General features: G+C 37.0%; 1 protein-coding gene across 7 annotated transcripts in view; it reads right to left on the bottom strand.

Moving 5' to 3' along the window:
• The window catches only part of FAM172A (family with sequence similarity 172 member A), a 245,509-nt gene that overhangs the window by 52,868 nt on the left and 168,899 nt on the right, over positions 1 to 23,742 (bottom strand). For 6 of the 7 annotated variants that reach the window (XM_041489473.1, XM_041489476.1, XM_041489474.1 and 3 more), the window contains 2 exons: positions 13,576 to 13,692; positions 10,336 to 10,420 (listed from right to left, as the gene is read on the bottom strand). In XM_041489473.1, coding sequence (XP_041345407.1) covers positions 10,336 to 10,420; positions 13,576 to 13,692 — 202 coding nt within the window. Of the gene's footprint in view, positions 1 to 10,316; positions 10,421 to 13,575; positions 13,693 to 23,742 lie in introns of all 7 variants that reach the window. The other variant, XM_041489479.1, reaches the window with a different exon arrangement.

Raw genomic sequence — 23,742 nt, 5'->3', positions numbered from 1 at the left:
GGTTCAATGAGAACAACCTGCGGCATTTGGCTGGTGGGGAAGCCCACCACATTTTGGTGCCATCTTCACTGGATGTTTGTGGTCTCTGCTGTCACCCGGAGACAACAGAATAGGAAAAACAGTATTTTGGCTCTCCTTTAATCTGTCACTGACTCCTCCTCTGCTTAGTGTACCAGAAATCCTACTGTTAGCTTGAGAGAACACCTTGCCTCTCCACCTGTGAAGCTTCTCCATCCCATGACCTACTTTTACAAAAAATTTACGGCATGGCATTTTTACAAGGCATTGGTAAAAATAACAGTCAGGACAGACTAACTGATTAAAGTAATGCAAACTAAAAATGTCATGAATGTTGAAGCTGGGAAGCGATGAATGCTGTTCCTTAGGAAAAAACAGGTGGAAATCCACTCCTTTTTAAAGATGGATGAGGAAGGGAAAGCATTCACCTGTAAGACAGTGCAGTGGTTAGGCCACTGGCACTAGAAGCAGCAACCAACTTCAGTTCCCATGTTGAGTCTCTTCCGTTATGTTGTGAGGTCTCAAACCACCATCTCAAAGGAAGATGACCAATTGCCAGTCAACAGTGCAGTGTTCCTCTTGTGTTCTTTCAGATTCTTTTTCTCCAAAGCTGCACCCATTCCCCTGCATAGGCAGGCAGATCTCAGATCTTTATGGGAAGCTGATACTTTCCTGGAGGAGAGGAGCTGTTTACTTCAAGAGTAAGGAGAATTATATCAGACAGAGTATGACACAAATGTTTAGTAAGTCTCATCCAGGGCTAGTAACAGAAGAAGAAAAGAGCACTCTTAAAACATTAGCTTACCCTTGGCATTTAGTTTAAAGTAGTGGTCTGCTGGGACAAGAACTGATGAGAGAGCTAACAAAACCACTAGGAATCTTCAGTGGCAGCTGATTTAAGTGCCCAGCAGCCAAAAGGAATCCCCAAGATTTATAAGCCGTGCTGAATTTGTAATTTGTGCAGTCAGTAGCAGGAAATTGTCAAAATCATAAACATCTAGAATACTCCTGAAATAATCCAAATCCCATGTCACAGCTCTGACACAAACTGTTCAATGTCCAGCATTGTACTTCAGCCATTATCTTACAGGTGTTTAATCTGATGGGATTTTATAGGAGGTTTCCTTTATGGAAAAGGGAACAGATTTCATTTAATGGACCAAGTTGCATAAACAGATGTCTAGAACTCTGTCTCCAAATTAACCAAACAACAAACATTCAAATGTAACCACTCAGAGTGAGGATGAATCCTTGAAGTTCAATTTCTCTAAAATCAAGAAGTGATGTCTGCTTTTGTGGCACAAGTGTTCTGAGAGATGTTTATGTTCCCATTTGTTTCTGTTGCAAGCATTCCTGCAGTGGAAAAATCCTGTTGGAGCAGTCACAGCATGCACACCTTCAGGCAGGAATGCTTCCTTCTATGCGAAGCCCTTCCGGTTTAACACCCAGTATATAGTTTAAACTATGACATAATAGCACTGATCATCTGGAGGCAAAGATGGTAATAAAAGATGACCTGCTCTGCCCAGAAAGGCAAAGTCAGAGCTAAGGTCTGCCAGACTCAAACAGATCATCATGCAAGCATTTAAGAGTCAAAACTGGCCATCAGATTTCAAATACATGTGGGGTTTATTTATATGTACTATGAATTCTATTGTGTGCATTCTGTAACATGCATAATGTCAAACAGTATATTAACAAAAATCTCAGATGAAGTTGTAAGAACTTTTATACACATTGCCTCACTTGCACAAGCCTTGCTCTAAAAAGTACTAATGGACACTTAACAGTGTTTGTTTTAAAGTACACGACATTTGTCTTCAAACTGACTACTGTCTGTATTCATTACTACTGCTGTACCACAGCAGTAGTAATGAATATAATCTAAAATGGTTTACCCTATTAACCATGTGGATGATTTCTCTGTTAAGCTGTTGTATGTAAAGGTATGTCTTGCAAACCTATCTGAAGTAAAAGAATTATTCTGAAATAAAGAATTAATGGGGAAATGTTTTTCACATAAGAATTGGAATATAGATAAAAATGCTGCTTATTGAATGTTGTTCATTAAATTAAAGTGTTCATTGGAACATGTAATTATTCACACTATTAAGATACATATGACAAATAATTATTTCATAGGGTATGGTTTGCACATTGTAATATAAGAATATAATATGTCTGCTTAAATTAGCCTTGTTCTTAACACTATCTGTGTAACCAATAAGCATTTGAATTCTTAGTACTTGTCTATTATTATTATTATTATTATTATTATTAGTATCACAATGCTTTTAAAACAAGCCTCTTAACTGTCCCTGTATATCAACATGACAAGATTAGTTGCCAGTGCAGGTTATCAGAAGACGAAAAGTCTTTTCTACAGAAAATTGGGCCTCCCAAATGCTTCTTGATAGGAGGAGGTTTAAAGTGCAAACATACTGTGAAAAGGGTCTCTAAAAATGGCATTTTGGAGCTCAATGTTTCTCATGTTTTGGTTATCTTACAGGTTGGTAAATCAATCCTCTCAGCTGAGAGCTAGCTGGAACAGTCAGAAAACTGTTACATTAGCAGTTTTAGGGCAGGGTGCTAAGAAGGCAAAGATAATATAAATTTAATCTCCATGTGTTGCAAATAAATTTATCTGGCAAATAAAAAGAAAAGGAATGATGAAATTAATGCTATGCCACTGCTGGTTTTACCAATTCTTGTTTGTTGCCTAACCACAGCCATCAAGCCCAGTTTGATATAACTGGCATTACTGATGGCTGTTCAAAGAATCTGTATGCCTGGAGTATATACAAATTTGCTGCTGGTAAAACTCATGTAAATATGAAGATGGATGGGATGGTTATTAACAAGAAAGGTGATGGCCTTCTTTTTTTTTTTTTTTTTTTTTTTTTTCCATGTTAGTGTATTTGTTTAGTTTATTTTTTAAAAAAAGCTACCTGCAATGTTTCCTAACACTAGTTTAAAACCGAGATGAAAAGCAGCAGCTCTAGAAAGAGCAAGTTCCTCCTTAACTGACTCTTTACAGTAGGGTGATGAAATGGTCAAATTTAACTGTTGCCTAATGAAACGGGAGAAAATCAGGTAGCAAAGATTTGATATTACATTGGTAAGATGCAGACAGGTCTCTCTCAAATTAGTTGAATGACTGGAGATGCTACAGAGAAATGTATGAAAGCATTTGGAACCTGGAGATATTAACTTGCACTGAGACTTGAACTCAATCTATTACATTTCTCAAAAGAAAATGGTGTGTTGGCTCAATGCCAGTACGTAATTCACAGGGAAAAAAAGCAAATGTACTGAACAGCTCTTTAATTTAGTGTAGAAAAGGCACAACAAGAACTAATGCTTGGAACCTGACAGCAGACAAAGCCGAACCAGAAATGAGCCAATCTTCTTAACAGTTTACAGATGATAAAGGGAGCAATGGACTCCTCATCTCTTGAATACCTCCAGCCAAGGCTGAAAGACTTAGTGGAAGAAACATTTTCACCAAATTAAAGTTTCAAATTTCATTATCATATCGGCTCAAAAGCTAAAGACCTGTATCTAAAAGTGGACAATAAGTGATCTAAATATCCCTCCCAGCCTAAACTATACACATTTGTGAAAAAAATGAAAGATTTCTACTGAAACTGAACTTTTTGAAAAATTCTAACAAATCCAAATCCAAATCCAAATCTGAATTCTAACTGAAAATGAAAGCTGAAAAGTGAAAAATCTTTTGGATTTTATGTCAATACAAATAAAGATTTTGCTACTGAATTTTGGAGAACACCTTTCAGGTAATACCTCCTTTCAGGTGTTGAGCTCTAGGAGAGTTTGCAATCATGCACTGGAGTAAGACCTGCCAATGTGCAGACAGATATGGATATATAAGGCACTAATGAGACAGCATTGAGTAGTATCAGAAGCAACAGTCACAGCAGTCTAATAGCTGTCAAATGCTTAATATGAAATATCTGACTGTAATATTTTAAATTATTCATTATTACCACAAAGCCTCAGGGACAACAACTAACTAGTTCACTCTAGTCTAAAAAATTGCAATGATAAATAGATATGTTTGAGTACAAGAATAATTTTTGATGAAACTGTTTCTCCAATATCAGTACTTCCTCAAGTACATGTAACTATTTTGTAGAACAGTAAATGAATGAATGTTATTTAACTCTCTGACACAAGCAACATCTGGCAATTCAATTCAATGCTTTCAATTCACATTATCATGTTCACTTTTGAGTCTCTGGCACTCCAGATCAGAATCTGCAATATTATTCAACAGGTCTGTATAGACTTTGCCGTTTCCAAAGCACTGTAGAGCTAAGCTACTCTAAGCACAACATACGAGCTCATATCCAGCTAGGTTTACACATGAAAATGTGTAAAATCACTGTCTGCAACACCTGAGACTGAGAAGGAGTATAAAATCAGAGCTCCTTTGAAGAATCAGGAATGGAAAAAAAGCTTATTGCTATATCTTCTATTTTTTATCAATTCTATAACAAATTTTATTGCTAGACTTAAGAGATTTTCTACTATCTTGATTAACATATTTATTCACTTACATCAGGCATATTTCTGCTTGCTTAAAATATATTTCTGCTCAAACTACGAATCTTTATTCTTATTTTGTGTCTGTTTCACTTTTCTGTTCTAAAGCTTCAAGCCTTCTCCAAGGTCTTAAGTCAAACACTGTATCCATCTCTATCTCTGAGCTTGAATGTTTAAGGCCTTGGGAGCTCTCTGTGCTTGCATTTCCCACAGCCCTTCACTGGCAGAGCAGGTGTGCACTGACTGATGAGGCAGAGCTTTTGTTGCAAAGTTTGTGTTGATACCCAGGAAACAATGAATTACCTGTTGGATAATGGCAGTGGTAGTTTCTGTTAGCTTTGCCTAACAGGTGACTCCTGCCTGCTGTTTTAAGAGTTCAGTTGTGTATTTCCACAGAAAAGCCTGTCTATCTGCAGATGCACCCCATGCTGAGCAGATTCTGGGGTTCAAACAGAAGGCTCTCCAGTGAGGTCAGATGGACTCTCCAACACCACAGGGTCTGTGTGCAGGGGTAATTGCATTAGTGAGGCTTGTGACAGCTGTAGGGAAGGATCAACTTATTTCTTCCTCCTTTTTTTCCTCAGCTGTATTTGCACCTCACTACAGTTCCACTCTTACACATTTATGTATAATCTTGCTCATAAAAAACAAGGCAGAAGGAACCATAAACTATACTAAATGCTGAGACAATACCTGGCTCATACTCTTAGCAGCTTTTAGCCCAGTATACCAATGCTTCTCTTTTTTTTAGTCAGTTTAATGAGAACTGTTCTGGACTGTTTTCTGATATTAGTATTTCATGACCAGGGGTAGGTTCCCAGCAGTACAAGAAATGGGAACAAAACCATGCACTTTTTAAATTAAATCAATTAAGCAGTTTTTCCATTCTGTTAAAAATGTTATTTCTGCATTCACTAGTCATTCATGGGTATTAATAGTACATTAAACAGTGTTTACTGTAAAGCTCTTTGCATTTTATGTCTTCATGTGCATGTAGTTCTGTCAATAAAAACATCAGTCAACCCCGTCTACTCTGTATCCCGAACAAAGGGCTATTAATGATATTTTTCAAATTCAAAGCAAAAAACAAAACAAAACACACAAAAAAGTTGTGCTTCGCTTACCTAAATGTAATTAAATGTTTGGTATATAATACAAAGTTCAGAAAATACTATCTGAAGACTCAAGAGCACCATCAGCACACATCATGCCTGTACCCCAAAATTAAGTTTGTTTTTCTTCTACTAGCCTGAGGCTACTTTACTCAGCTGTATGAATTAATTCTTGCACTTTTTTCTCTTATTAAACACACATATATTCAAGTCTAGCCTCTTCTGTGAATAGAACTTTTCTTGATTACTATCACTGTTTCATTTCATTGCTTGTCTTTTAAGTTATAATTTCCTTATTTCACAATGTTTTAACTACATTGGCTGCAACTGTTAACAGAATAACAAGTGATTTTGGGGGCCAACTAGGAAGGCTTTAAAAAGATTTGATTAGGCAATTCATTTTACTAATGTTACAATATCTTCACTTGATTATTTTAAATGAGTGTGCATATCCACTTTGGCAAAATACTGAGAAGTTTAATCATCTCTCCTAAATAACAAGCTTTCACTGGCAGAAACACATGGGCTAAGGAATACAAACAGGATTCAGGAAAACAAATGCCATGTTTACCCAGCAAAATTTACCACAATACCTTTCCTGGGGTGAGGTTCAAACCACCATCCTGAAACCAAAGTGATTTAATTCCTGAACAGCATCAGAGACGAACACAGATCCATGGATCCGCTTTCTCCCATCCCCACTTTCAGCTACTCCTGCTCAGTAGCTGCTCCAATAAGATGGCTTCCCAAGGGCTTCTGAACTCCCTGATCCAGAACTAGGAGAAATATTGTAAGGTCTCAGACACAGCAAGAACTACAACTACAGTTAGCAGTAATGCAGTGAAACCTGTCATTAAAGCATCTACTCCATTGTCTCTGTCAAATTCCAAGCTGAATTCCAGCCTCCTAATCAGAAATACTCCCAACCCCACTCCTTTTTATGTAATGACCTTTAATGTACAGACCACTTTGAAGTCTTCATCTTTCTCAACCCTACATTTTCTTATGTCTTAGATGGGAGATGGATCCATCTCCTCTGAGAGAGAATAGATGTATTTTGATTTGATTCCATTTGCAAAGTAGGCTAAGACTGAGACATAAGGTAACCTCAAGTCTAGAAGAGGTCCTTAATTATGGCTGAAATTAAAGAGGGTAAGAGATAGGAATTTTACAAGTTCCAAATCCCCGTCAGGGGAATTTGCACAAACTTCCAAAAAACCACAAACAATTTTGTTTTGAACGCTTGCTGGGATGGATCATCCGTAACTTCTCTAGGCAACTGTCCCAGTGCCTCACCACCCTCAAAGCAGAGTTTCTTTCCTGTCTTTGCTCACCTAAACTTGCCCTCTCTCAGTTTGAAGCCTATCACTCCATGCCCTTGTAGAGAGCTCCTCACCGGTTCTCTTGTAGCACCTTTAGATATTGGAAGGTGCTCCAAGGTCCTCCAGAGCATTTTCTTCTCCTGGCTGAACAACTCTTTCACTCTATTTTCATGGGAGAGGTGCTCCACCCCTCTGAGCATCTTTGTGGCTCCTCTGGACTTGCTCCAGTGGGACTACACCGACATTGCGCTGAGCTCCCGAGAGCTGGATGCCGACATCCAGATGTGGTCTCACCAAAGCAGAGCAGTGGTGTAGAACCAACCACCTTTACCTGCTGGTCATGCTTTTGATGCACCCCAGGATATGGTTGTATTTCTGGGCTGGAAATACACACTGTCAGACCACGTTAAGTTTTTTGTCAACCAACAACTGCATATCATTCTTCTCAGAGCTGCTGCCCATTGTCTGTATACACAGCCTGTACTTGTGCCTGGGATTGCCCTGACCCATGTGCAAGGCCTTGCACTTGTGGAATTTTATGGGGTCCATTTCTCTTCTGCAGGCCCACTTCTCAAAATTCCTCTGGCTGACATCCCTTCCTATCAGTATGCCCGTTGGCAAACTTGCTGAAGGCGCACTCAAACTCATTGTCCATGTCACCAACAAGATGCCAGAAGTTATTAAACTATGACATAACCATGTAACCGAATTCTTGAGACATGGGTGAAAGACCCGGGAGGTAGGACCCACAAAGTACCTTTTGCCACAAGAACAGACAGTGGATTTATTATGGGTTGCTTTTTCTGTATTGTTCTCATGCTCTCAACATTTAATTATTAAAGTGTATTCATTCCTTTTTGTAATCAAGTAAGAAATGAATCAATTATGGAAAACATTTTAATTAATTAGTAATTCTTTAATCAAAAGCATTAACAACTCTATCTGGAAGTAAAAGTAATTTTTCCAGTTTGATGGTCATTTATTCTGTCTCTAGTGATTTTAAGGGAAAAGCAAGCAAGAGACGTGAGATGATCTACAGTAGGAACTGCTCACCAAGTAGGACTGCCTCTAAAACCCAGCATACTGAATGGCTGAATATCAGACCCTTTTTGGAAAAGCTGGCTCAAGACATGTCACCATGAGGCAGTTATTTCTGAACTTATTTTCATTGTAAACAGAGATAAAAGATGGGCTTCCAAGCATAGAAGTGAATCTTTCTACTGCAAAGGGTGCATTTTAAAAGATCTGTCATTGTTCTGATTGCTGTCATTGTCATTCATTGAAATACCAAGGGCAATGCTGGGAGGATTTGAGTGTGGGCTCACTCTTTCAGTACTGCAGTTCTCAAGAGTGAAATAAAATCTCTCACATTAAACAATAATGCCCCTACATCTAGAAATAATTAATAAATTTATTACATATTACTCTAATGCAGGTTTATACCATTGCTCATATAAAGACACTGCACAAATTATTGACTTGGTTCTCTGTAAATGTCTTACAGCTGTTTATGTAAGAGACTATGATAAGAAATGTAAGAAAAAACATGTGAGCAAGCTGATAATTCAGGAGCAGTCACATGAAGTTACACTATTTCAAACTATATATTACAAAGAACTAGCCTGGATATAGTTATCTTACATTAAATCATTATCAAAAATCTCTATTGAGAACATCTATGACATTAGTGATTTTAATTTATATCAATATATGCACTAAATACAAATACCCAACTTTTACTGGCTGAAATCCTATCCCATTTAAATTAATTCTTCTATCACTTCAGTGATAGAAGCTGAGGAAATCATTAAGTGGTGCAGAAACATTAAGGCCACTGTAACCCATCTTCAACAGAAATGTAAAATCAAGACTTATTATTTACAGCTCTAATGAAGCATCATTGGTTTTCAAGTAACACCTAGGATTTGTTTTATAGAATACCTTTTAGCTTATTTATATTAGGTAAATACAAATAAAGGGAAGAGATGCTATCATGGATTATTTTCAATGTTGGCCAGTGTACAGTAAATACTGACCATTTGCTAACCAAGTCCTTATTTAACTGACTAAAATTACCACTATAACATGGAGTCTTTCACAAGAGCAACACAGATGTCAGAGATTAGAATACTGTTTTAAAGAATTCTACTCCTGAACAATATTTTTCTTTTAAACTGCAATAATCTCCCCTAGAAGAGCAAGAAGGTGCTGAATGAATGTTGAATCTATGAAAATTTTAGTAATATATAGTTTTCCAAAGCATGAAAGAACAATGTCAGTTCTATTGCATGTGTCTGTACAGACCTGAGGATCTGCATAGTGAAATCCCAAACCATAGCAGAAATGTAATCAAAATCTCTGGTTGCGTGAGCTCTCAAACAAAGTAGTGTTAAATTTTCAAAACCTTAAAAATATCCTGTAGTAAACTCAGTTTCATCTGCAAGGTTAGGTCTCACTAACAACCTCACAAATGCAGACAGATATGAATCTAACTTGTCAAACGAAACACTGCATCCTGAACAGCAAGGTCAAATACTGTTTAAATTAATATTGTATTGGCTGTGTCTTCCTTTGAACTTGGTTTTATATTCTACAGAAATACGCCATCTATGGCTGTTAGGAAATCTGATAATCAAGCATGAAAGTTCAGTAACTGCTTTATGTATTTTAGATTACTTTCCTGCAGATATAGAAGGTTTTCCTTTTACAATGATAACTAAATCTACTTTCTGGAATTATCACACATTTAACTAAAGTCTCTCTATAATTTCACGTGCTCCTTGTAATTTATGATTTAATAATGAAAAAGCATAGTCAAGTATATCTAAAAAAACAGAAAACTCACATAACATTCTTGGATGCTGCAAATCATTTGCTATGTAAACTAGACTTCTGTTGATCAGTATTCAGCATTCAGGAAAGTGGCTCATTTATTTTAACTGTAACTTTCATTAATGTACTTCTTTAAAACCTTGTTGCCAACATATAGTTGGATATTTATTCAAGGACCTATGATAAATTTTTCAGTTCTTGTTACCACTATTATTTTTCTCAGACACCTACATATAATGTCATCAATTACTTAAACAGAAACAAAGACTAGAAAAATTCAAGCAACAAGTAGACAAGATAACTTAAATCCCACACAAAGAAAAAAAAAAGAGTGGGCTGCATAAAATATCAGAAGCCATATGCTTTCAGCCACATCTGGCTGTAGAAAAGTTAAAATGCAGTCAGAACCAAATGCATTTTTAAAGGAACAAGCTGCTTCTGGGTATAAACATGTACACTGACTTACTGCAAACAAATGGATGTACCTGCAGAGACACGGGGACAGTCTGGCAGCATGGACTCCACTGATGTGTCCAGGGGCTCGGAGCTGGACACCCAGTTACAGCAGTTCTGTAAGAGCAGGCAGGCAATTCTGAGTCAAAAACTCAGAGCAAAAATAAATACACATGTTGTAAGTGAGGAAAATGATGACATCAAAATACTCAAACTAATACACAGCAGTCACAATAACAACTGGACAGTACACTACATTAACTTATGCTTACTGATGATGAAATAATGTAATTTCATACTAAGTCAGTAAGAACATAATTCAGCAGATTTGTAATGTGCTGAAGTATCGTGATTTTTAAGTGCTGCTTTCAGTACCCATGGACTTGAGTAGGTGCTTGAACCAACTAGTGCCTGAACTACCCACTACAAGCTTTAAGATTTTCTGAGTTGGTGTTGATATAAACAGGTCTTGGTATAAACACTGAGCCTGTTCATTTGCTAACATTAAGAAATCAGAATTTTTCAGGGTATTTTGATGGAGTACACTGTGGAAGAAACATTCATGAAAATATGAAACAACATACTATAACTAAACAGAAACCATCAAGATAGAATATTAATATTCAAATAATTGGAAATATAGCTGAGATGAACGTGCATGAACATTAAAAAAAGGCAAATACTGGTCTCTGGGGAATTATATTCATAAAGCCTTTACATTTACCTTTCATTCCTGAACCTCTGAGAAGGATGAATTTACCACAAATTTTCTAAATGTTTTGCTCCAAATGCTATCTAATCAGAGTAGTCTATAAACTGAAATATTAAATGACATGCTTTCAATAAAATATAATTAAACTACACCAAATCTACTGAACTGAAGATTTAATTATAAAGCAACTACATTTTTAGTAAGATTACCAGCTGAACAACAAGATCCTTGTTGCTTGCTATGTTAAAAATCTGAGTTTTTCCCTTCTGAAAACCCGATTAACTTCACTAAGTGGAAAAGGTAAAAAAAGCTCATGCAGCCTTTTGGAAAGACCCAATCAATTTTCAGACAGATTTCTAAAAAAATAATACCATAAGCTCATGATAGTAAAAATGGAGAAATTCTCTTCTGGTAAACAGGATGTATTGTGTATTTGTAGATGCTTGCTGCCCTAGTTGTGCACCATGGAGTCCATCCTCACTGTGGAAAGATCCTTGACTGGTAGATCAAGTATCTTATTGTATTTCCTTAATTCATTCTGTCTGGAAGAAGATGTCAGCTGTGTTGCAGTGAGGAGAGAATTTCAAAGGCTTCAGTCCCCACCAATAAAGGGCGAGGAATGGCTTTTGAATAGATTTGTCAAGGCAACCCTACTGTTCTGGGACCAGGGAGAGCAGGGACAACATAAAGGAAGGGTTGCTGTATGAGATTAGAAAGTGAAGTTCACAAAGCATGGCAGATTTTTGTAAGAAACAGTAGATCAATGAAACTATTGAACTCAATGGAAAAAGAAAAAAACAAACACACTATCCAGTAATATAACATATTTAGTAAAACCTGTTAAAATTGAAGTATTTCATGAAGGTTTTAAGGTTTAAAGTGGTAAAGCATTATAATTTTATGATTTGCATGTGTAATTTTAATTAAGAGCTGAATGTGAAATTGCAAATGTAAGGTGGTAGAAGTTACAAAAGAAGTAGAATTTTTATGAAGTATTACAATCATTTGAAATAAGTAAAATTAATATTAACTACTGATAGAACACTACATCAGAGAGCTGGAGATAATACAGAAGATTAGCACAGAATTAACTATCTTTTATACACAATGTGACACTTGCCTGTAAGAAATAAGTATTCTCGAAAGCAGTGTCAAGATAGGTAAATGGATGATTTGTTTTATCATTCATCACGGCTCCTAATAAATTCAAAAATCATGACATCTATAGGTACTAAAAATAGGCCACCAGTGATACAGGAGAGATAGCTCAAATGAAGAATTACTTTATTTTAACAATTCATTCTTTCAATGACAGCAATTAGCCCAACAGACAGGCAGCGATTAGGTGTATATTTTAATTATTATTCATTTTACCACTAGCCTTAAACCTGATTAAAGTAAGAGATATCCAGGTGATATGCTAGACTTAATACCACTCAGCCACACTTCACATATGTAAAATTCTTCTTCCTTATAGGAGATTTTTAATGCTAATGTAAGTTATGACACTCCATCCACTTTTTAGGCCATTAATCATTTAACTTATTCGTTAACATCTACTTTCTGCAAATGAAATTAAAGGTAATGCACTTTTCTTATTCAGACTAAATGCTTGAAGAAAAATGGAGTTGTCAGATTCAAATTACAGGATTTAAAATTTCAGTTTTACTACATAACACATATTTTAAGTTTTGATTTCCCATAAAGAAAATGGGGATTTCTCTGACAGAGCCTGTAGGGGCTACCATTCTTTATATTTTTAACACTTAAGTCAGAGCTGTCAGGCTGCATCCCAGGTGATCCTCTATTCCCATCAGTCACAGCCTACAAAACTTTAAGTTAAAGTCAGGAATAGGCACTGTATACACAAAGTTTCACTAAATCCATGAAAAAAAGTCAAGTATAAAAGAAAGTTCAGGATATGACTAGTTTAAATTAACTCTGTGTACCTATTGTTTTACTGTTCTGCCATGGGAATGCAGAAAACAGAGATGAGCCTGACCTGGGTAAGGACGAGACTCATAAACAGTAAAAAAAAAACAAAAAAAACCCCCTCCAAAAAAAAGCAAAAAAAAAAAAAAAAAACCAAAAAAAAAGAAAAAAAAAGAAAAAAAAAAAGAAAAAAAAAATTGGTCTTGCTCTAAACTACGACTTTTAAAACCTCAGCAACCTTATAAAAAGTGTAAGAGCTTCCGAATCCTACATGTGCAAATCATCAAACTGAGTCATGAAGAGCTCAAAGAGGATTTTCCATCATTGCTAGATCAAACCAGGAGCATGGGGTGTACCCAGAACTTTGCTCCAAGTATCAGACACTGCATGGGCTGCCTTGGCAGGTCTCTGTTTTGCTGAGCATCAGGAAGAAACACTGGACTTGGTGCTTAGTATTTTGACTGCTAACTTGACAGTTCAGAAATGGCTTTAATCTTGGTTATTTTAGTGGCTGGTATTGATACATGATTTCCACTGTTCTATATTATGCTGTGTTTCACACCCAGACTTGTTTATTCAGCCATATACAGATGTACGTACTCAAATCCTTTAAAAAAATAGGTCTTACCTCTCGCATCCACTCTCGAATAGTTTTCCCAACTTCTTGATGCCACACATTGTGAACTGAGTCTGTCAACGCCACAGCAGTTACCCTATTCTTTACTTCTGCCTCTCGTTGAATCATCTGTTAAAAAAGATTGTATTTAAATTAATTCCTTTTACTGAATAGAGTCTGCTTACTCAGAGATAATGGTCTTAAATTTAAAAAGAAACAGCAATACAGCTTCACTACTTGACTTCACTTGTTTAAAAGTTTATTCAATTCCTAACATGTCCAGAAAAAAAACCAGAAACACCTAATATTTTCGATTAAAAAAAAAATACTAACTTTTCACTGACTGAACTATTCAGTCCTATTATTTTCCATGTGGCTTGACAATTCTAGGATTAAAGGTATCATAGTGAAAAAATGGAAGATTCCCTGAGGACACCTTTTACAAGCTTCTCCAAGTCCCTATTTCAGTTCTTCAGGGAAGCTGGTACCTGTGGTTCACTGTAAGGTTCTCATGACTATCATCTACTAATTTTCAGTAGATTGCTGTAGTTTTTCTGATGTACAATCTCACTTCGACTTGTATAGGTTTTTTCTTTTTCTATCCAATTTAGCTATCTTGCACGCTCATCATGGTTCCAAAATTCTTCTCTCTTCTCCCTTATTCATATGCTTACTCAGCTAACACCAAAGCCTCTCAACATTTTTAGGATATTAAAGAGCCTCTGTTGTTGCAAATGACAGTATGACTAAATAATATCAATACTAAAACAAATTAAATGATTGCTGCAAATAACACAAGTGCACTGACAAAGATGCTGTGGAGTTCAGCACTGCTATGCAAGATAAAATGTACTGGGAAAGAATAGCTTGATATCAAAGACAGACAAAAAGGTTTTAATCTCCTGATATGAGTGATCCTAATTTGTAACACTGGATCAAAGAAAGCACAATAAATTGTACTTACAAAACCAGCATTTCATAATTGGTATCATTATCGTTGTGTATGCTGCAATAAAGTTAATGGCTTTTTAAGCTTCCTTTTTGTATAAATGTAACACATACCACATTTCTAAAATCAAGTATTCTTTCTTCATGCTCTAGTAACTGCTCATCAGCACACAGGCTGCACCTCTGAACCCACTGTTCCATGTCCTTGCCATAAGAATGACTCCAAAAACCTCCTAGAAAAAAAGTTTTTTGAAAGAGACAGTATCTAAAAACAATACCTGTCAACTACACACACTTAACTTGCTTTAAACCCTGTTGTACACTGAATAACTGTTTTAAACACACCTTATAATATTCCTGTTCCAGTGCTGTGCATTCTAGCACTCATTCAGCTGCACTATCTTCCACAAAACACTGTGATTAAACAGGCAAAGGTGTAAAAATATCACTGTCCTTGAAGCCCACATACCTACCAATTACTCAGAGTTATTACATGCTGGGTGAAGTTTAAAATCATCACCAGCTCAGAGTATTCCAGCATGACTTCCTCCATGAAGGGCTGGTATTCAGAAGCACTTCTAATGACCAGCAAAGATAAAAAATATGCTCTGCTTTGGAAAAGCAGTTTTTTCTCAAGCTACTCTGTCCCATGTTTCTTTTTTGAAAACTATCTAACCAGTTCATCTTAGAACATCACCTTTTTCTTCAAATCACAAGAAAATGCAAAGGTGCAATTCCCTTTTTTTTTCCAGACCTAGCTCAGGTTTGCTATTCTCAATTTCCCTATGCACATGTAAGAACTGGCAGTCATTGATCACCATTTCTTTCTAATCTTTCTTCATATAGTACATACAGTCATTGCTTTTCAGATCATGTATGGTATATAGGAAATAATATGCAATACCCAACATGCTCCTGGTGCTTGCCATTCAGCTTTGTGGATGCCTGTAGAATCACATTCTCTTCACAAAGATCAGCAAAGTGACTGAGGCTGACAATGTGATGTTTTTTGATAACTCAGCCATAGTGCTAGGGTTAGGATAGGGTCTCACAGATGCAGAAGCAAAGAGGGATCAAAGGAATTAACTGAGCTTCATGTACAGATTTCTTAACATCCAGCCCAGAAGAAAAAAGTTTTGGTAGGCATCCATGCCCTTCTGAGCCAAGTTAGAAAGGAATAGACAAAAACAACACGTAAAGTGTGGAAAGGATCAAGGGTATAGCCATCACTTAAACAAGAAACCTAATGTGTCCATGTTTCAGTGACACAGAAATGTCACAACAGAGCATGTCAAACAGAGCATGTCAAAAGAAGACACTTTTGCTTCTATCAGAGCAGCTCAAGACTACTACTACAATGGGACATTCACTGATAATAATAATCAAGGAGAACAGACCCAGGTTAAGTTCAAGCAGCAGACACTCTTATCAGGGATGATAATTTACCCTTCAAGAAGACGCAAGAAGTTTACATACTTTTGGGCACAGATGCTTCAATACTCAGTAAATGCTTCAGAGTCAGTGGATTGATAGCTCACAGTTAGAACTTATTCTTCTTTTCTAAAATCAGTTTTGAATTAAGATAAATTTTAAAAATTAAATGAGTGGAATAAAATTGTAAGGGTAAAATAGATTGACTTTAAACAAAAATGTAGTAGCCAGCTACCATTCAAATTTGATGTAACGTGGACATTGTTCTAGATTCCAAGGGAAGGATACTGTAAGATGCATGATTTACATTTCCCAGGACTTGTTTTATTCCACGGAGCCTGTAGAGTCTTTTGAGGTGGACATACTAAAACTGATGACATTTAATAGACCACAGTCTGCAAAAAATACTAAAATTCAGACATTTTTCTTCAGAATAATTATTTTTTTACTGAAGCAAACAAAGGCCTAAGAATTTTTCTATAAAGTTCATTTATGGCTTATAATCTTTTTACACAGTAAATTCCACAGAGAGAAAGTTTTCACAGCCTAGGAATTACATAATTTCCTGCTTAACGCCCATTTAAAAACCTTAAACTATTATTAGCAGACTACATTTTGCAGGAGGACAGCTCTCTGTGAACCTCATCACTGGATGGCTCATTCTCCCCTTACACTCCTTCTTCCTAATAACAGTAATTCATTTACAATCAGAAGTATGTAAAATGGCATTTCTCTATTATACACAAATAGGCTCTCATGTATTACTGCACCACTCATGATTCTGGGTCCTCTAGACTTTTCCAATAAGCTTCTCTCTTTAGGCATTTCCATTCTGTCTTTTTTCTTGTGCTCCTTCTTCGTAGTCACAGTAAAGTTTGATTTTGTAATTTATTAACCATATTCCAACACTATATATGTCATTAGAACGACAAGTTGCAGACCAGTTCTCCTTGCAACAAGTTAGAAAGCATTCAAGCATCCTTCTGAAAGTCCTCTTTATCCCAGTGGCTGAAAATTTGTTTATTCACTTTGGAAGGGAAATCTCAATGATCTAGTTGCAGAAGTATTCAGCTCTAACAGTTACATAAACAAGAACTTGAAAATCCCTAAAAATGCATTCCTTATGTTCATACATCATAATTACTCATTTGTTGCTCAATTTAGTAAGAATTCTACTGCTAATCTGCAAGCTTATATTACCCAGTTGTCATAACATTATAATGTCAAAAGGTTGATACCGCTGGTATCTGTAGTGTGTATAAATAAAACACAGATTCACACATACAATACATATGCAGTATATTTAGCATGCATATATAGTCAGAATAGATGATAAAATAGGCCTTTGGTATATATTTTATAGCATAATAGTCCTGTCAAATGAAAGCATCAGTGTGTCAAAAGACGACTTAAAGGTCTCATCTTGCCAACCAGAAACCATGAAAATCCATGAAAGTACCAATTAGATTTTAGGTAAATAGCTGGGGGAGTAAATCCTAGAAACATTGAACTCTTTATACCAATTCTAACACTTAAAACAGGTAAAAATTCAAAAACTTCCAAGAAATTTAAAGCAAGTTAAATTTTTTTTACAGGCTTTTATTTTTGCAGGTTCATACAATCAAATAAAAAACCCATCACTTCATATTCAGGGAATATTTACTCTTCTGAGTTGTTTGTAATTAGGAATGAGGAAAAATTGATTAAAAATTAATTAAAAATACATCCAAATTTTAATTTCTCTTGAAGTTTTGAAATAAACTATTCAGATACTTTCTTTGTCCTCCATAGCAATTTCAGTTGTGGCATGGTGTTACATGGTATGTACTGGGCTTCAATGGGCATGTCGACAACAAGAATTTGACTTAGAACAATATAATTTTGATGCAAGTCTTCCACTGTATCCAGTTGCATTATACTGATTTGAGACTCTTAAAGACATTTTGGCATCAGCAAGCAGAATTCTTTCCAGAGGAAACAATTGGAAGCCCCTGTCCGAAAGTCCTCACTGGTTTCCAGACATGGAATGAATTTGCATCCAGAAATTCTGGTAGATCAAAACAGCTTCAGCTGGACACTGAAATATTTGTAAATGCAATGGTAGATAGGAGGAGAGAGGAATTCACGTGATAGGAATAATGTGCAAGAGGGCAATTTTTACTTCCTTTTGGAAAGGAACATGGATTTCTTTTTGGTAACTTCATATGCTGTCCTTGTAACTTGCTTGTTACCAGTCTATCGTCAACATCCTCTTCAACCATCATTTCACTCAGTCTCATACAAACCAATTAACTAGTCTGTCTGCCTGGCAGCGCTTGAGCCTCTCCTCAGTTATGAAAAAACTTCTCTTCACCAGGAAGTATGTAATTCCGAATTCTGTAGTGCAAGTTTGTTGGTCTGGCATTCCTAAGACTTTTCACTGCTTCCTGAATAGAATTCCTGAATTTTTGAAATATTCTCAATTTTCTGCACATATTAAAATGGAATTAGATCCCCAAGCCCTCATAAAATATTATTCGTTAGGAATTAGAATTGCTGGGCAACTATGCTCGAACAACACAAAGCAAAAATAATAAACAATCCACGGTTCTACCAGTTTTCATTTTCAATTAGCAACAGCAATCATCTTCCCTAAATGAATTTGTAGATGTGATAAAATCCCTACTAGTAGTAGACAAAGCCCCTGATACACATCAGTTTTTAAACAGAAAATACTTTCAGAGATACAATTAGAGAATGACCATAGTACTTGCTGATATTTTGTTCAAAAATCTACTGGATGTTACAACTGTGATATTCTTCTACAGCAATAAATCACATTGCAACAGTAGTAATAATGCATGAACATATTAGAACAGATTGCTTAAAAGCATCTGGAGTCTACGACTTGTCAAAGTTCACAATGCAAACCAACTTCTCTTGTAGAACTTCTACTCAAAATTACCACCTTATATTGGGGCAGTAAGTTCATAAAATCAATCATGAGTAGAAAAATACTTTAAAAAAGCAGCTCAAGATTTAAAAAGTCATCTCCCTTATGCATAGCTCAGTAAAAAACGTGAACAACTAAAAAAAACCTGTACACAGAATTCTGCTGATATATTTTTGAACAGTGCAAATAGAACTCATACTTCTCTTGTAGAAAGCCTCAGGCTTCAGCTTTACTAAAACTTTAAACTTCACAATGCAATTCTCCTGTTCTCTTGACCCTAGTGTGTCATGACAGGGAGTTTACAAGAAAAAAGTCTTTGAGGATCTTCAATAATGAGGGAAACAACATCTAACTTCCCAAACACAGGCAGTTTAGGTGTGGCAGGGCTTATGGCTAGGAATGTTGGCTCACCTCAATTACAAACCTCCCCATAATTTTTTTAGCATGAATGAAGCGCAGCAGTTCAACCGAAAGCCCATCACATAACATAAACTGGTAATGGCACCACGGGGATAAAAGTCTTTGAATTGGTCTGCTACATCTTGCCCACAGCAGACCAAACCAAAACAGGCTGGTGGCAGGGACATCCTCCACTCTCTGGAGCACAAAATGTTGGCATTCTGCAGATAACTTCCCAGCAGGCAGTAAGTGTACATTCGACAAGAGGGTTTGGTGAAGCTCCTTCCCATCAGAAATTCAACTAATGCAAACACATATGAATCAATTTTGCACTGGACCTCAAGACATTTCAGCAATGAGGGTTGCTGAGATACTCAATTTTGAACTGCTGCGAGAAGCGCAGTGATGATCAGACAGGGAGGTTTGGAGCAGATGAGTCTACCTGGAGACAGCCAGTTGGGTCTCCCTCCTGACAGCTGGAGTCTGCTGTCCCAAGGATGGAGATTCGAAGTGGGGAGATCTCATTGGCATGAAAATCAAGTTCTGAAGGCCTTCTACCTATTTCCTATCCAGGTACAGAATGTGAAGCCTGATCAACAGAAGTGTTAATACTCCTATGTTGCTGAGAGCAGCAGCTAGCTGGTGGATTGCCTCTAACATATGAGATAAAGAACAGTCCGATCTTATCAAAGTGGAGCTCCACAAGTGTCAGTTTAAGCTGCCAGAAAGTGTCCAAAACTACCACATGTAGTATTTGGCACAACTAACGCTTTGGAGCATCTGATACTCGAACAAGGTTGTTTAAAGATAGTTTGCATATGTGCACTGCAAGCACATGAGCACCAGGAAAATCAGAGTTGCAAAGTCATACAGTTTACTAAACTATTTCATTTTGTATTCACAGTTAATTTAGATTTGGGTAGTGCAAGATGGTGTGATCACATGATCACACCAAACCTCCAGCACAGCACATCCTTTGCTGCTCTGGCTTTAGCATGTGCCTGTATAAGCAGCATCCTTTCAATAAGGATGCAGGAGGTTTTCTGGTAGGAGGCTGCATCAGCTCTCCAAATGACATGAACTCAGTCAGCAAGATCAGTCCTCTACTGGCATAGCTAGGTAAACCCTGTCCTGGAGATTTTGTTAACAAAGTTATCTTGGCTGTGATGGTGAAGGATTTTTCCAGTCCTTGCTAGTAAAACCTTACTGACTGCAGGTCATAGCTTTGTTTTCTCTTGGTTTATCTGGATTTCTGACGCAGTGGACAGCTATTTGACTGCCATGCCTAGTTAGAAATTAAATATTAAAGTAAAAAAAAACCAACCCAAAAACATTAAAGAAACTAAGTTGAAATAGAATATAAAATACATAAAATCAAAAGCAAACCTGATCATAACACAATGAAGTCAAAATAACAGTTAAGTTCTAAGAGGAGACATCTAGACCCATAACCAAAAACTTGAAGTGCTATAGTATCAAGACAGGTCAAAGTCTACACAGACTAGGAAACAGAGATGTCTCTGCTTAAAATTGGGATTGTCCTCAGCCTCTTACCCCATGAGCTATCCTGGACTCAGCTTTCACAATGACTTTCACTGTCCTAGGCAGCTCTGGGCATGGTCAAACCACAATTTGAACATAATTTTGAACATCTTCTCATATAAATGTAGGTTGGGTGCCAGATTTTCAGCCTGGTCTTGCAGCCAATGCAGACAGTTGAAGCATTTAAGAGCAGCAGTGCACAGCTGACACCCAGCAGTGTAGCCTAGCTGACATTTTATCTGAGGTGCCCCATCAAAGCGTGGAGCCAAATGCTTCCTTAGACCCACCCATCAGTGAGCAAATTGTAGTAAGTTTTCAAACCCCAACAGCTTTTTTGCTATTGAGAGAAGAACCTCCTACCAGGGAGCTTTTAAGAGAAAAGTCTTTGAGGACTTTTCAGTCTCAGGGATGAGCATGGTCTCGGGCTGCAGATGACTGAATTATGATGACTCCTTCAGCTGCCACATTTCAGACTCTCTGCGGTAGCTCACAACTTGCATGTGGTCCACTGAAGGGTGGCAGATAGAAGCTGGACTGTTGATGTTGCTAACAACCTCAGCCATCTGTTCCACCCATCTGAGGGATGTGACCTACCCAGTCCAGCTCCAAAGTGCCACTGTTTTCAGCCCCAAGGCTTCAAGCCTGGTCAATGTCTCGATGACAGTTACTCTGGCTGATTTCAGACTAATCAGACAGCAGGGCTGGAGAGAAATAAATCCTTTGTACCTAGGAAAAAAGTTATTCCTAAGGTACTTCCTTGAGCTCAACATCTTCTAAATTACAATGGAACAGCTCTGGTCTATCTAAAAACCCAGTACACATACAAAATGGATGAATAAAACTAGTTGTTTACCCTCAGCCTGTCTTGCTGGGCTCCTTTTCTGCATTATGAGGGTCAAAACATCTAAAAGCCTTGAGCCAGAGTAAGTAGGTTCTTTTAATTTTTCTTACTCAGGTAAATTTAAACAGAATACAGTGATCTTAAATCTCTGAGATGACAAATTAGTTGAAATAAATTGCTCCTGAAAATCAGTGTGTAACACAAGTAATAATAAACAAGGCTCGAAAATGAAATGATACAAGGGCTTGGAGTTTTGTTTTGATATTTTACCATTAAAAAGGTAATGGTTCATATCTAATGAAAAACATAGCCTGGAGTAAGTTATGGAAGTAATTTTCTCATGTTTCAATAAATGTGCAAATCCAGAACTCAGTGTAAAAGTGAACAATCATTTTAGTGAAATGAATGTGAAACAATCAAGTAAATAATTGTTCTTACATGTTAAGTATCACATACAGCAGGGTAAAATGGCATTACTTCTTCATTGCCTTTGTTTGAATGGTACATGGACAACTGTCAACTACAGTTTCATGCAAATCTCATGCTGGTGCATTTTTCAAGGAAATAATAGAGTTCCTGGTATTTAATTTTATACCTAGACAGAGAACTGCACTGGTTTAACATCAAGAAGAGCAAATCCTCCACCGATCTCTAGACGATGGCTGTGTCTGAAGACACTGGTCATTTATTGAGGAAATTGCCCTGGTTTTATCATACATGTACACAAACATATCAATCTATGTATTAACTTCTGTAAGGAAGCAAGACTTGAAAAAAAATAAAAAAAACCCCAGGAGATGAGAAAAACTAAGTATTAAGCTCAGCACCCCACAGATGGACATGAAGTCTGACATCCTTGTTATTTAAACATAGCTGGATTTCCACTTCAGTCAGAGGATAACGCAACATTCACTCTTCCTGTCCTTTGAAGCCTCAGTTTCGACTATTATAACTTCTGAGTAACTTCAGAAAGGAAAAGTATCTCCACAGGCAATGTCTCTGAAGTAAGGAGGTATGTAAACTGAAACTTCTGAGGTCACATAAACTTCTGGAGGCAACTCTCCTTGTGACTAGGGAATGACAAATTGTGCTTTGTTACTGCAGACAGACAAACGAGAAGAGGAGGAGCTTCTCTCTTCTTTTCCACTAAAATGCTGCTGCCACTTGCATTCTCCTTCACCAAAAAATTATGTGCCTGTGTGGTATAAACCCAAATTACACAAAGCAGACCACAATACCATAGAATCACAGAATGGTTTGGGTCGTCAATATATGACTAACATCTTCAAAGACTGAAAAAACAGTAAAGCAGAAGAAAGAATGGATTTTTTTTTAAATCAGCCCTCTTTATCAGGCATTGGACATGCCATCAGATATCCAACAAGGTTTTCCAGCCACTCATGAGACAGGAAAGTAGCAATAAGGATAACAAGTCTCGTTGGAGAGACTTTATATGCTGAAGGGCTTTGTGAAGTAAGGGATGTATAACTGTATAAAATACAGTTGTACCTAATATTAAAAAATTAAAAAAAAAGAAATAAATTATTCAGAAAAAGATCTTCCAATTTAGAGTACAGAACAGACTCATAATTAAACATCTGGTCCATGTCCTGTGACAGAAGCCATTAAGCACAGCTTTACTGGCAAAGAAAGCTCAGACTCTCCATCCTTCAAAGACATATGGCATGCACCTCCTCTCCATCACATCTGGAGAGACACGGCACTGCAGCAACATAGAACTTCCACCGTGGCATCCTTGGAGATCGAAACATGGTGGGTGTCTTAGATGCCGTCTCGCTGCCATTAAGTATTTCTGTGTTCCTCCTCCTCCTGGCCTGCTCAGTGATCCTGCATCAACCTGGTCATCAGCTTGCCCATGTAATTTACTTCTGAGGAATGCTCCAGGAGACTGATGTGTACTATGCTCTGCATTGGCCCCAGCAAAAGCCTGCTCATTAAACACCAGAAATCACCTTCCAGTACTGATGACATCACTCAGAGAAGTGATGACAGGTAGAGATGAGTCAAGAAAAGAAAAAGAAGCACCGCTTCTTAGCATAATGCATGCTGTGCCTAAGTGTGAGGA

Source organism: Pyrgilauda ruficollis, unplaced genomic scaffold, assembly GCF_017590135.1.
Source record: "Pyrgilauda ruficollis isolate IOZ18807 unplaced genomic scaffold, ASM1759013v1 scaffold94, whole genome shotgun sequence".
In the NCBI taxonomy this organism is placed as follows: Eukaryota; Metazoa; Chordata; class Aves; order Passeriformes; family Passeridae; genus Pyrgilauda; species Pyrgilauda ruficollis.
The sequence above is the reverse complement of the archived record's forward strand: the minus strand, read 5'-3'. Positions and strand labels throughout refer to the sequence as shown.